Source organism: Nestor notabilis, unplaced genomic scaffold, assembly GCF_000696875.1.
Source record: "Nestor notabilis isolate BGI_N333 unplaced genomic scaffold, ASM69687v1 scaffold2376, whole genome shotgun sequence".
Classification (NCBI taxonomy): domain Eukaryota; kingdom Metazoa; phylum Chordata; class Aves; order Psittaciformes; family Psittacidae; genus Nestor; species Nestor notabilis.
The window spans coordinates 42,301-58,230 of NW_009932179.1; the positions used below are offsets into that span (position 1 = coordinate 42,301).

Sequence of the window (15,930 nt, forward strand, 5' to 3'; positions counted from 1 at the left end):
CAGTGACTTGGATTTCAGAGGAAACTACAGCACTCCTGAAGAACTGAAAGAAAGAACACTGCCACTGAAGAATAAATTTAGATCTTGAACTGAAGTGTAAACCACTTTCCTTCAGCTGTCCGACATATTTAGCATAGCCAGACTGTTTTACTGAGATGGGATGACTGTGGCATGCTCAACTGCTTTAGATAACTACGGCCACTTCCCAAACTTACTAATGGCCATTCCTTTTACACTTTCTGATCAACCAGGGCAACAGTAACACCCATTTAGAGATCTTTACACTACTTTCTGAAAGTAGTACTTTTATTTAACTTTCAAACAATTCTATGCAGTTCACTTACTAGTTGAGCTTTCTCTTTTAAAGTTGTTAATGAGTGGCAGATAGAAAGTATTTCCTATTTATTTCAAGAACTCTGAAGTATTCTGTACAACATTTATCCTTAATATTCTTTCATTACTACAATCTTTTAGTTTTTTATTTATATAAAATCATTTCATTATTTGGTGCATTTCCCCATACAGTAGGCTGTGATAGGGGTTATTACAGATGGTTGGAAACATTTTAAAACACTGACAGAAGGCATACTACCTTTACAGTAATTTTTTCTTAAAAACATAGCCAAACTTGATTTTCTGACCAAACTTGAAAACAGTAATAGAAGTCAAGGAAATTTTCCATGCAACCTATACTTAAAAGATTAAGTGCCAGAAAGTTCTGGTAAATGTGCTGGGAAAACTGACAATTAGTTGGTGCTATGTTTCTATGACAATTACTTCTAAAAGACTTGACTAAAAAGTATGCCAAGAATCACCATAATGGCTATGTATCTAGATATTTAGCAACTAGCTTATTAGGGGTATTATACTGTCATAAATGTGGAGAGGTTTTAATAAAATAATGAATCACCAAAATTTTTAAGAAGTGATCCAAAGCCTACTGCAGAGGGAAAAATTGAGATTAAAGTGGCTTGTTCAAAGAAGAGTTCATTAGCAAGATAGAAACAAACTCGTGAATACCTAATTCCAGATGCTATGCTCATATCACTGATATTTCTTAATAGTGATTATATGAAAAACTTTCATGCATGATTATTAGCAGGTTTTATACTTCTAAAATCTGCTGGATTATGGCAATCTGTGCACTGAAATTACTTTCTCTTTTCAGCCTTTTTTTTCAAAACCAGCATTTTATATTCACTGCAGTGTCATTTGAGTGAGACTTTTACCACTTTTAGAGTGATTTTGTTATTATTGAAGTGAAATGAACCAAAGGACAAGAAATAATTACTGTGTAGTGTGATATTTCGGTCTATTGGCCAAAAGATGAGTTGGAGTTTTACTGCCAAGTTGCATATAAGGAAAAAAAATTATGCCTCAAATCACAAAATGCAATTCCAAACACGCCAAGTATTTTTAAATGCTGGTGTGGTGTTAGTTAAAATACACGCTACTTAGGAGGCATAAAAAAAAGTGTTGTGAAAAACAAGTTGTGTGCTAGAGCAGTAGCCATTGAATACAAAGCTCTAAAGGCTTTATAAGAGAGCCCAGCATCTTGTCAGCATAATCTAAGATTTCAATGTTTATCGCATATTTGAAGAATGTCATACCTCCAAATATTTATTCTCCTTTTGTCTCCACTTTAGATCATCACTAGTGATACAAAAATATTAATCATCATGAAGAATACTGGTATATTGCAACCTTTTTGTCTGAGGGAAATATGGCTTCTTTACTTAGTTTAATACAAGGTATTGTAACTGCTTTTCCTCACTGCGCTATTAGCTATTTTCATTGTCTGCTGAAGACAGGACCTCTTAGTGACAGCTACTGTTAGCAAGAAATCATTTTCTAAGAGTAGATAAGGATAACAGCAGAAAGCTGTCAAATCAGATTGAAACAGCTTCTAGTATTTACTTCTACCCAAGTGCACAGAAACACACAATCTCTACAATGACAGGCATGGATTTTTTCCTTTTCTTTCTTTTTTTTTTTTTTTTTTTTTTAATCAGAGGAACAACTCTCGGGTTAGGACAAATTTGGGTGCTTTTTTAACAATAACAAATTACGTAAATGGAACAAAATTAACTCACATGATTGTTTCCCCCCACCCTACACTAACACTTAATTTGTATAGCAAATACATTTGCTTGCTGCATCTGAGTAATCGTAAAAAAGGAAATTAACGCTACAAACTATATAACATGCATAACAAAATCAAATCTGGTGTTTTAAAAAATATTTTTTAAAAAGGGTATTTTTTTTTCTTCAGTTCAGAGAGGGGAAAAAAAAAGAAAGAAAGAAAAGAAAAAAAAAAAAAGCAAAATTGAATTATTCATACCTAAAGGTACCTGGAATAGAAGCAAGACTAGAAAGACAGAACGAAAGCAACTTTCTATATTCACATGGAACAACTTATGTAATCTTCTCTGTCAACACCATGTCTTGGTCTCATTGCTGCCCACTGAGAACAACACAGTAATTGAGGTATGAAGCAAGATGCTAAGAACAGGATTTTTAACTTCAGGAAAGGTCTGAAGCACATATTCAAGTCCCACTGACATGTCCAAGATGTAAACATATGACATTTCATTAATACTAACTTGTGATGGAAAAAGGACAAACACTTGAGCAACATGCAGAACTGATTCTGAAGCCAGAAGCTGTAAGGCCAACTTAAGCCAGTGCCACTTGCGAGACAGGGCTTATCAGACCAGGTGTAGTGCTACAATAATGTAGTAATACTGCTTTTGGAAGCAACCTAGTATGTTTCTTGCTGTACATTCCATTGCAAAAGCCACCTATATAAATTTAGCAAGACTTGAATGCATGGTTAAAAATAAGCACCCACTTGGTGTAGCAGGTCAACTATTTCCAGGATCTTCAAAGCTTTCTTACAAATGTCACAGCAAACAGCAGGAGTCTAAAATTTCATCAGCAAATATGACTGAGTGACTAATACCTCTGCAGCTGTCTAACAATCTTTGCCTTCCTCTGTTATCTTCTACTTTTTTAATCAGTGTCTTTAACAGTACAGCATAATATATATCATAATACATCATAATGAACATCTTTGATGTTCAGATGTTGACTGCAAGGTACAAAATGGCCTGGAGGAAAAAGATTAGGCTTTTTGAAGCCTGCTTTTGGTAATATAGAGAAAACTAGAGATAAAAAGGCATAATGAGAACAATTATTTTGGGTGTCATTATAATTTTATAATAAACATGAGGTAATCATCACCACAGAATGACTCTCAGTCTAATTGAAAACGACATGACAGCTACCACCCATTTTTAACTCTTTTGTTTGTTTTTACATTTTGGGAGGCTTTCTTCACTATAAAAGAACATTCAAACAATGGGAACTGGTTTATATCAGTTGAGCTGCTCATTAAGTTGAAGGCAGCACAGAGAAACATTTACGCCTTTCCCTCCCTAGTGTCAAAACATGCATACAACCACTTCAGGATCCATAAACTACATTAATCAATCTTGCCTATTTTTCCTTCAAGTGCTGACAGACTGTAACATGGCAATGCTCAGATCACTTTAAAGATATTTGAAATACTAGTCATAACCAAAAGAGCAGAACAAGCTCAGCAACAGATGTAGCCAAGGCATCCCAGGTCCTTTTTATGACTCCACCAGGCAAGGGCCAGCAGCTGCCTGCCACACAGCGAGCCAGATAGGAAAGCTGGCATGTGCACAGTGGCTTGGAGGTGGCATCACCACCTTCCTTCTCACTTGACTCTCCTGTGGTGCATTTTGGGGTTTTATTTTTGAGAGGTGAGCCATGCACCATGCTTCTGAGTATTTTTTCCACATTGCCAGTGATTGACAACAACAGCCTGGAGAAATGTAAATTGCAGAAAGGCTGTGGCTGTCTGTGGGGGTAGGGGCTTTCTCACTTGAGGCAAAGCACTATTTCTCTACCTACAAGTTGCCCATGAGGGAGCCAGAAGAGTGAGCTGGCAAGTTACTTATTGCCCATCTCTTCACTAAGGATTGAAAATGAAGAAGCGTCTGAACAAGTCTGCCTGAAAGCCCCACAGCAGCAGAAAAGATTATATTCATACACCTGCTACAGCACAGACGACCTGATTACAAACCATCACCATGTGAGACAACTCTATTTCCAAAGCAGTTCAGCCACATTAGTTCATAAATGCACCTGTGCTAATAGCTTGACTCTCAAATGACCTTATTAGTACAGCACATCAGCTCAATGTTATCGCACAGCAGCCAGCCACAGGGTGGCTTTCATCCTGCTAGGCCAGAACACAGACGGATCTGGGACAAAACACTCAGCTCCTTGCTTTAGCAAATCTGGTCCTCACAAATTTCTACTTCTTTATTGGCTCCCACATGGGGAATTTTTGAAGAGATTCCCTCTTTGCTTTTTAGCCTAGGACTGAAGAAGGTCTTGTTCAAAAGCTCTTTGCAGGAGAAGAAAGGAAAAGCATTAGGAAAAATGATCCCACCACTTAAAAATGATCAGAAGTAATAAAATACTCATGAGGAGAAATGGCTGCAAGTTGAGGAAGACAGAGAAATGAGGAGTGGCAGCCTCTTCTTAGCAGACTAAAAGGAAGGAAAATACTTTCTTTCTACCATTTGACTGAGCAGTCCATTGTCTCACTGTTTGAATAGCCTATTTATCACTAGCATTCATAAAACTGAAAAAAAGAGGCAAACAAAAATAAGTTGTTTTTCCTACATCAACCTCATTTAATTACTGAAGAGTAGTTTGAATTGTTTATCTCCTAATGCTTCGGTGGATTGGCGGCCAGTCTAGACCAGTCAGGCTTGCCTGATTGTATAAGAAATAGAAAATGAAATTAGCATAGTGAAAGACAGGGATAATCTAGGAAGTATTCACAATAATGAATAGAGTTGGGTGACAGGTCACTGTAGCTGGGAGTTTCTGATACCCAGCCTTGTTACAATGTGTGTGGGCTAGTAAATATTCAGCAGAACTTCAACAGGATATTTTAAGGAGATTTACAGCCAGCTCAGTCATGTCTGTATCACCACACTGACACGCTGTCTTTGCTTTTGCATATCTTACAAGAAACTTAATGTCAGCTTATATGGCAAGAAACCAGACAATCATATATACATAAGTCTGTGCGTACTGAGATATGTATGATGAAAATAGCTTGCCTTGTCTCCTGGGAGCATAATACCCAGCAGTTTAATTTCCAGACAACATTGCAGCCAATCCTGCTATTGGACAAAACCTAGAATTTAATTTTTTTAATCACAAAAACTGGCTTAAAGCAAGCAGACACTATTAATACAGTCTGGGATATCTGGGGATCTCCACCAAGGACAAAAATGGAATATACATTAATTATTTAATCAAATGTGCACATACTCTTTTCTTTCCAAGGAAAGCCAATGTTTTAATGTAAGCTTTACAATGTCACTAAACTAGTAAGTCTCACAGCATCCTATCACCACCCTGGTGTGCTGTCTTGCTGTTCAGTTACTTCATTTCTTGCCCTCCTGCACTAGTTTTGAAAAAAAGTAAAAGAAATGGCATGTGCTTGTTCACAGTTAACAAAAAGTCACTTACTGCAGCAACAAGTTTAATAATTTTACCTAGGGAGACAAAGTATATGAAGAAGAGTTACAAAAGCAGACTGACAATCCACAAGCTACTATAATGCTGCTTTGCAAGGCATCTTATCTGCCAAATCTAATTTTTCACTCTGTATCAGCTTTCAGTAACACTTGCATTTGCCTCATACTAACACAGCTTTTAGACTATGGCATGACATAACTGTCTAACCAAGAAGCACACCTCTGTCAGCGGATGCCTTTGCACCATACAATGGGCTTCTGAGCACAGAACTGAAAAACTCAAGTGCAGTATGTTCAAAGGCTGTCACTTTTTTCTTTCACAGACAGACAAAGCAATCAAGTGATCCCTTCTTACTTCTGATGAATTGTGAATAATGAAAGCTTAGTCAATGCCTACATTGCACTCACAGGTGGTATTTTAACCATTCTCATATAAACCTGTTTGTGTGCCAAGAGCAGTACAGGCAGCATGGAGTTCAGGATCCCAGCTGGATCTGCCATATATGCTGAAACCACAGCTAAACATTGTTACTGATCCCTGAACTAGAGGGTTTACTGCCTGTTTGGAAATGTTTACACTAGCTGTAGTCACATTTCATTATGGTATAGATACAACCTCTAAGAGAAGTAGCTGGGAAATGTTACAAATAGCTGACATTTATACACAAACAGGAAGGCATAAGTATTTGACAGTAACTCTTTACGTTACCTGTATGCAGGAAGAACTACAGTAATTTCCTAGGGTGAATAATACAACCTCATTTCCTCATTTTTATTATGTAGGATTGATGTTATTTGCATCATATGAAATAAAAAAAAACACCACCTCCCTGATGGTGTCCTTTACTATTTCTTATATTTTCTAGTTGTAGAAAACAGAACATTCGGTGAACATATGAAAAACCTTCATCAGCATGATAGACACCAGACTCCAAATGGAAAATTAGCAGCGTGTGGTCTGTAATACTAATAATGCATCTTTAATTCTAAAACACAGAACTAAGATAACGAAAAAGAAAGTATCCTCTTACCTTTGGGTGTCTTTATCCACGTTAATGCCAAAACTGTAACACCTAATCAAAACATACTCCTACTTTTCTTCATTTTTTACTAATGTATGTACTACTGCAACTTAAAAGGACATTTCCTAATGTATCCGCTTTAGATACAGCTGATAAATTCAGACAATTCAAAGGCAAAGACAGATAGGAATAAATAAAGCATTTATCATAAAAAGCAGAATTTACCTTTAGCAGGGTTTACTTTTATCCCTGACCTATACAGCATCTCCTCATTCTGCCAGTCCCCATTCCTGACAACGGTCTTGAGTCCATAGAAAACAATTAACGCAGCAGTGGAACAAAAAACCAAGTTCTTCAGAAAGCGCTTTTGGGCTTTGACATAAAGGGCCCTGACACCTACTGTAACCAGCAGGCAGAAGCCCATACTAGGGACATACAGCACACGCTCTGCTATTACAAAGCCAACATAGAAAAACAGGTTTGTGGCAGGAACAAAGGGCACTATTAACAAAGATAGAGACAGAAGGACAATGTTCTCAGTTGAAGGAAGTGGCTGTTTCTGCATTTCATGCTTTTTTATACCATTCTCTTCTTTCGATGCAAAGCTTGACTTCACCTCCAGTGTCTTGTACTCCATCTCTGAGTGGCAGCTATGCCCATTAGCATTCTGCTTGCCGTTCATTACAGTTTTCGCATTGCATTTTCTCTCATTGCTGGAACCCTTCAAGCTAAAGTAGGCAAGGAGGAGGAGTCCAGCATAGAAGGCCACAGTGTGTAGATTCCTCCAGTCGCTAACTGCTTTCAGAAGAGGCACGGCATCCATAGACCAGTCAAAGCTGAGGGTATCCGGGCACAGCAACAGCCAGAGGTTCTTTGTTGGCAGGTAAAAGAAGGTCAGCGTACGTGTAAGAAAACTGTCCGAGTCAGCTGCTGGATTGTCAGAATTGGAAAAACTTGGGGGCTTGTTGCCCATCCAGTATAAGCGGACACCCAGCAGTGCAGTCCCCCAGGAGGTCAATAAACCAATGCTGAAGAAGAAGGTCAAATTCTTTCTCTGGGGAACAAATAAAACAAATATAATCATCAACATAAACCAACATCAGGTGCTCAATTCTGTAATTATTATAAACGAAAGGAACTGAGAAATGTGTGATCCAACTTTTTTTTTGTTTTTTTAATGGAAACAAGCACTATAGATCTCAGTCTCTCGACATTTGGGTAACAAAATATCAGGGTATGCTGTTGACCACAGACTAAAAGAACAAGCCCTTTCATTAAGCTGTATCAAGCCTGTACCAGTTAAGCCTTTGGAGATCTTAGGGCTGTCAGTTCTTGCTTAAGATTTAGTTGTATAACCCTTTGAAAACTCTTTATTTTAGAGGAATTTATGGAATATTACAATGACTCCAGCAAAACCTCCCAAATCCTTTCTTTGCCCCTGTGACCAAAACACCAGTTTGTGTTAACTAGATTTAAAGAACGTTCCAGTTCCATTTTCCTTATAGAAAGTGTATCCTAACGTATTCTAACTGAAAAGTAAGTAAACTTTCCAAGAATGCAAGAGACTTAAAACAGACATAAATTCCATGCTTAGGTCTTCCAGCTCCTACTTACTAACTACAGCAATCATTTGGAGCCTTCAGATCTGCCTCCTACTGAAAACCCCTCTTAATTTTGTATCTCACAGCCAAACAATATGTTGGGTTTTTTTTTTTCCCAAGCACACCATATCAAATAAGCGCTCTAAAACCTTCCACATCTTCACACCCATCTAAATAATATTACCTGAAGCATGCAGCTGCCTCCACCTCCCCATGTCATCATGCTAGCAACTTGAAGAACCTTGCCTTATTTACGGAATAACTCAACATTTGCCATCTGGAACTGCTTGTTGGGTTCCCCCCTGCTGCATCCAAAAGCACTTACTTATTCAAATGCTTTCAGAAACATACCACTTCTGCCTAAATGAGAATCAGGAAGCAAGATTTTCTCACCTATTTCTATGACTGATCAGCTTAAGTTCTGCTCTCAATTACATGGGCATCCTAAATGAAAGCTGTTTTGAATTACACTCTCTTTGCAAAAGAATCTGTAAAAGCTAAAATATGTGTATTTTTGTATTTTAATTTCTCAGATGCTTTTTGTAACAAAACTATTTGCCAAAGAGTGCCAGACACAATGTAAGCATTTTGATAATCTTTCTCCCCATTATTACAAAGAATTATTTGTCAATCATTTTTAGGTCTGTTTTTTCCATCTCACACTACACATTCATGGGATGGTTATTCATATTCCCTCAATTATTCAGAAGTAGGACTTCACATTGGAATTACCTTATTTCTTTCAGTTTATTTTCTCCTTTGTGGCGACACTCTGTCCTGGATATGAAATAGAGACGCTTATGCTGCTCCATTTTAGGTCAATTATTAATAGTTTCCTACCTAATGTTCCAGTAACAAGATGTGGTCTAATCATAATTAATCTACTTATCTCATGAAGAAATTTCTACAGAGTTTCTCCTTGTGAAGTTTAAAATACTTCATGTCAGTTAGATTAATTCATTCAATTTTAATGCAATATGGAAGAATTCAATGGAGGCATTAGCAGGGAACAAAAATTTATAGCAAGAATATTTATGTACTTGTTTCAGAACTATCTAAAAAAGTCTGAGTCCACATATTTCATTTACCATATTAATTCCGGTTTGATATTATTAGCTTTTGTGCATTTCTGTATCCTGAAAAATTAACAATTTTCTGGTAATAAATCAGTCAAAACCCGTATCTACAATTTATCATGAGTGTATTCCCTGGAAAGCCTACTGTAATAACTTATTTTTATTTGTAAGCTGGATAATACTTCACAACTCATCTCAGATACTGTTTCATCCCTACCTGTTTAAATGCTTTTAATGATATGATACTGTGTAAATGGGTTATCACTGAAAATCCCAACTAAGTTTATATGTAAAACAAAAAGATATGAGTTCATGGAATTGCATGTACACACTCACAATAAAAACCTCTGTTCCTGGTTCAGCTTGTCCTTTTATTCTCATCATATTTTGCTATGTGGAAATTTTTCTGCCCACCCCTCTGGGTCAATTATTTTCAAACTCATTTCCTTCAAACATGCACATAAACAACTGTCAAATGTTAAATGTGACCTTTTTTGCTCTTTTTATACACCCTTCTACAGTCCCTTGAGAGGAGGCTGTTTAGATGGAAAGAGGCTGGGAAGTGGAAGATGGGTGGTTTTGTTTGTTTGTTTAAATTAAAAATTCAGAGCAGGTCTTTGCTGGAAGGCTATATATACCACTTGAAAGATTAAGACATCCCAAATACTAAACAAGTAAAATATGATTATCAACAGAAAAGAAGTGAGCTTTCATGGATTGTTTTGATACTTTGTTATTTTGTTAATACTTACTTAACAATAGATGAAAATGTCTCTTTCTTAAAGGTCTAACTTTTCAATTAAATGCTGAGAAAGTTCACAGTACAAAGTTCTTTGACAAGACCATGCTAGAGCAGATATGCCATTCCTCAAGGATAACAGCAAAACCTGCTAAGAACTTTCAGATCTTCTTCATATATCATAAAACAATAACACTGAAAAGTTTGCCTTTTGTTCCCAGCCCTAGAAATGCAAACAACCTTGGAGCTAATCCATCCTCACTCCTGGTGTAACTATTTGCAGCCTCCCATCTAAGCTTAAATATAAGACCAGTAAGGTCCGGATCCTCACACTTCTCTGGCTCTACAGAAAGCACAACTTATCTACATGCAGTATCGCATTTCATGCTTTAACAAAACTCTTTTATGATTCTGTTTTTCTGGTTATGGTTTTGTTGCTTTGGGGTTTTTTTTCTATTTTACATCAGTGTCAAATGAAGTATCTAACCATTTACTCATAGAGCTCAGAGATATCCAAGTAGGTGGTTTTCCACACCAGGGTATTGATTTATCATGCTGTAAAATACTAGTTAACTAGCGAAAGAGCTCTGGTGAATTCTTTAGCTTAACTAAATTGTTTAGCTTTAGTCCTTAACAGACTAAAGGAACAGAGTGCAAATATCCTCTTGTTGCCTCAGACACAAATGGTCTGCATCCTTCTCCAGAAACTACTTCAGACATGTGTCTCCTCAAAAGTCAGTAGCTTTAATTCTTAAAATTAACTACCCATTAACTGCAGTTACCAATAACCTGTGTAAGACTGACATGCCATTGTGAATTTTCAGATTTCAGAGGAGATCCTCTGGACTCAGTCTAAAACCAAGACTAAAACTTAGCCCAACACTTTTTCTGTCACAAACATTTAAAGTAGCATGGCTTTTTCCCCCCACTTTTTTTTTCTCTCAACATTCATGACTTCTGCACAGCTTTTATCTCTCCGTACTAATACAGTCAGAGATAATTAGAAAAGTTTAGCTTACATTTTGAGTTTACTTTCTTCCAGGCTTTGTATAACAAACCCAAGGAAAAAGAAAAATTGTTACAGCAATTTACTAAAGCTAAATAATGTAACAGTTCTCCAGTAGACTTTTGCCTTCAAAGAAAGTGCTTTCAAAATGACTGCTCAGACAAGTACTTTCACTAGCAACTCTTCCTCTAAGCCTCCTGACAGCCTGCTCTCCTCTGACTGTGTACATTTAGTGTAGCCCAGCAGCAGGAAGAGATCCTCTGTAATGCTTGGCAGAAAGGATTTGGATTACTATACTCATGAGTCCTAATCCAGCCCATCTGCCATATGTTTTGACACCCCCATAAATCCTCTAACCTTTCATAAGTAGTCATTTTCATCTGGGGAAAACAAATGAGCACTGATTTAGATCAGATTTAACATCTCTCCTGCCTGCTAACAGTCAAGTACCACCAATGCAATTTTAGTATTTGTGTCTCCAGAAACCTTTTCCATCTTTTTACCAAAATCCATCTGCATGACCCACCCACACTGCACATTTCCCTTGCATTAAATCCTAATTCCTCACTCCATTATACTGCTCTTAAATAAGGCACTGCAGCAGATTTCTTGATTGGGCAGCACCTGCCAAAGCTCAGTCATCACCTAAGCAGTATCCAAAGCATTTTCAAAAGACACTCTTCTTTTAACCTCATGTTGTCTATTTTACAAAGCAGCATTAAACACTGTACATGGTCAAGACACTCCAGATATCAAAATAATTTGGGCTAACCACTTACAAAATGTTATTTTTAGAACTCAGGAAATACAGAAAAGAAAACAGGTAAGTCACCAGGCATTACTCACAGGAGTTTCTTTTCCAAATTAAAGCTCCTTGAAAATATGTTGGCTAGAAAACTGGGACTTCCCAAAGCAGTAAAATGCTGCCAAATCATTAGACTGACAATATCTTGTTTTCATGGCAGGTAGATGCTCCTGGATCACAGCTCAGCTGAATTTGAGCTGAACTAGAATTCAAAATGTTTCCCCACCACAATCCCTGCTGGGTTTAGTACTGAGCTCGAAATGGCCTATACCACACCCTCTCCACTTGCCCAGTTTGCTCCTGTTCGCATGACCCACTAATTGAAGTTCACTTATTTACACTGGTGATACAACAGCTGGCCTGAAGGTCTGCTCTTTCTCTGAGTTGTAACTGTCTATAGCTTATCCAATATTGTGGCCATCTGTACATATTTAATAACATTTACTTCTAGTGGTATTAACCGACACAATTCTCCTCAACAAGGATGCCAATACATTCATAAAACAGATGATTATGCGTACATATTTTTACCGTATTTAGCAAGTACCACAAATTAAGCAGTCCTTATTCCTGTTGACTTACTAAAATTTAAATTGCCTTACAAATACTAACATTTAGAATTGCCCAAAGTCTTCCTCTAAAATACTTAATACTTTAATATGAATCCTTAAATTAAGCAAACAAACAAAAAAACCCCAACAGCAAAACAGACCAAAAAATCCTCTAACCTCTCAGCTGAAAAAATAGTTTTAAGGACTATAGGGGGAAACATAAACTGCACGAAGAACAGAAACTGTATGAATGACTGTATGTAGAACAACAGCACAAATTACTATATTAGCCTGATAAATCTGTGTGCATGATCAGTGTAACAGAGAAGGCTCTCTCTGGAGGTAAGTCTACACAGCCAAACACAGTGTGACAATGCTAGGTGATGCTAGGGATATCTACCCAGGGTTAATCCATCTATCTGCAGAAGCAAGAATTTAACAGAGGAGGTTAGAAGCCTAGGGAGACCCAAAGATATTCCTGAACTGCCAGACTGCTCAGGAATTCTGTCCAGCACTACTGTTACCACTGCACAGGTAGATATGCAGTCCAGCAGTCACACCTGCATTTCATTTAACAAGTACTGTCTCATTTGAGAGGTTTTGCAGTGAAGGAAAGGTACTGCACTTTCTGCACCAGCTAAAATGCTGATAGCTCACTGAATATGCAAGTATGTTGGAAGGCAGAATTGGAATTCAAAATTATATTGAAAAAACAGAGAAATGTTCAGTAAAATAAACCCATTTAAAAGGCAAGGTCATATCTCATTGCTTAAAGCTACACAAGTATGAGATACAGAACCAGCAGTTGGCTTATCTTCAGAGAAGCATCAGGGATTATCATACTTTTTACCTGACTAATGAAAATAGAAACAGATTTTATGAGCAAAAATGCCATTTAAACCCAGATTAAGCCTCTGGCAATGACTAAACAACTTTATCAATCCAGTAGAAGGAAGTCATCAATAATCAATTTCTGTACATGGGATAAATAACAACTTGTTTCTAGTTTTGACAGAACGACCTATCTACGAGTAATAGAAATCCATCAACTGGAAGCCCACTGAGCTACAGAAGTCAGTTTATACAGCAAGTAACAAGCAGCATCTTGGGTGGTTTTTTTTTCATTTTCTCTTTGCCAACTACAAAACGGAGGCATTTTGTTCATTGTATTTGTACCTTTAATATGTAGCAAAAGAACAAACAGCAAAGTTATCTTGAAACTATACTCGTAACAAAGAAAATACATTACAAATTTAAACACTTGATTGCAATTCTTCCAGTAAAGCTTAAAACCCTACATTTTCTAAGAGAAACACAGATAATACTGAAAGTCCATGTGAAATGCAGAACCTGCTCATCAATTCAGAAGGCACTGTAAACTATCAAGAAAGACTCATTTAATATCATACAAATAATCATTTATTTCCTTTGGAAAAAAAAAAAGAGTATTTAAAGCTGGTTTTGGTGCAAGTATTTTATTGTCAGATCTACTGGCTCAGCAAGATAGGAAAAATAATTTGTTAAGGGACTCAGAACCTATTTGTGTGACAAAGTAAATACAAGCTATGTTGTGACTAAAAAAAAAAATTAAAAAAAAAAAAAGTGCCACCCCTTTTCTATACCGACCTATGAAATATGTTTATTTATGAAGTGGTACAAGAGGACAGTCAAAAGACACTCACAGGTACTGCAACTGTTATGCTTGAAGTCAGTATCTTTTGAAGTAGGAACAAATTTCACCATATCAACCACTTACTAGTAATTTACTTCCAATGTAGTGATTATTATAAGTAACAGCCTAAAGGATGCCTTCTGTGGTCTCAATGCAATCTCTGTATAATTTCTACATATTCTATGCTGCACTAGCATCATGTTTCAAACAATGGGAACCACAAAGAATTGGAGAAGCTAAAGGCAATACAGCAATGACTATGGGTCTCAGCCTTCACAAAAATGATTTACAGTGAGAACTACACACCTTTGAGATTCAAAGTCACTGCCAACAGCAGACAAAAGATAATTCAAAGAGAATGCTTAAAGTAGGTCACCACCATTGATGAAAAGCTTGCATTCCAAGTATATTGACAGGGATTGCTCTCACACTCCTAGTCAAAAAAATAGCCTGAAGCACATCTACATGTTCTGTGCTAAGGCTCATAAGGAAAATAAGGACGTGACTGGTGACAGACAACATGGCTGTAGTGATAGGACAAGGGAGAATAGCTTTAACCTGAAGGAGGGTAGATATAGATCAGATATTAAGAAAAAAAATTCTTTTCTGTGAGGGTCGTGAGGTGCTGGCACAGGTTGCCCTGAGAAGCTGTGGCTGCCCCATCCCTGGAAGTGTTCAAGGCCAGGTTGGATGGGTCTTTGAGCAACCTGGCCTAGTGGAAGATGTCCCTGCCCGTGGCAGGGGGTTGGAACTTGAAGATCTCTAAGGTGTCTTCCAACACAAACCATTCAATGCTTGATTCTATACTTATCTCCTTTGTCATCTAGCCTAATCTTGCCTTCCATGTATCTAACCAGGGAGCTATGAAGCACTGCCAGTAAAATTCTGGAGATAAATATATGGATGCTTAAAGAGTAAGACATTGCAGAGGGGGAAACCTCAACAACTTATCACAGAAATTAAGTTAACAAACTTTGTAAGACCTGACCAGTAAGTACTGCAATCTCAGAGAAGCAAGACTGGGAAAATAACATTTTAATAACAATTTCATTTGTTCCTCTTTTCCATTAGATCACATTAGTCTCTTCTATAATTGGCTATGCTCAAAGACTAATTTGAAGAAAAGAGAGTTCGCTATGTCCTACATTAATTACTGGAGAAGTTTTTTGAATTCATTCCCTATTGAATACACTAAATAGAAATTGGTATGAATACCTATCAGAAAATTAATAGACTAAATTAAACTTTTTGCAGCAAATAGCACTGGCTGGCTACATAAATAATCACTACCCAGTGATAGCAAAAAGTGTTGCAAAGATATCACAAGAATGAATAGAAATGTACAAATATAAAAAAACTTAGTAAATAACAGAAACTGCACTTCAATAGAAAATCTCCTCAAAAGTATGTTTGACAAACAGAATAGAATACCTTGACTAGGATGTGCTCTATCTTGATTCCCTACATATGAAATATGAAGAAAATAATAATAAAAAAATGTGTTATCTTTTCCTACCCTTAGTTTAGATACCTTTTTAATGGGTACTCAAAAGGATATTGAAGCATAGCCCTTTTGAAAACACAAACTGCATTACTAGTGCCTGACTCAAGAGACAGAGTTAAAGATAAAGCAATTACTGACCTCGGTAATACAAAACCAAATACTTAATAATCCAGATAAAAAGAGAGGAAAAATGGTGAAGCAGAATGCAGACGACAAAACTTATTTCATGTCGTGATTTTATTACTCTCCGTTAAGATAATGTGAAGAAATGATGCAGTTAGCAATCTCCTGTGAAACAACAGCAAGATATTCTCAACCAGACTATTAGGGGGTGACTCATCATAGAATAGTTAGGGTTGGAAAGGA

The 15,930-nt window shown here is 37.0% G+C and overlaps 1 protein-coding gene across 1 annotated transcript in view; it reads right to left on the minus strand.

Moving 5' to 3' along the window:
- Nucleotides 1-8,431, minus strand: part of TMTC2 (transmembrane and tetratricopeptide repeat containing 2) — a gene marked incomplete at its 3' end in the record, with an annotated part of 47,510 nt that extends 39,079 nt beyond the window's left edge. The window contains exons 1-2 of the mRNA XM_010016234.1: nt 8,396-8,431; nt 6,836-7,664 (exon numbers count right to left, since the gene is read on the minus strand). Coding sequence (XP_010014536.1) covers nt 6,836-7,664; nt 8,396-8,431 — 865 coding nt within the window. The remainder of the gene's footprint in view (nt 1-6,835; nt 7,665-8,395) is intronic.
- Between the last annotated feature and the right edge of the window lie 7,499 nt (nt 8,432-15,930).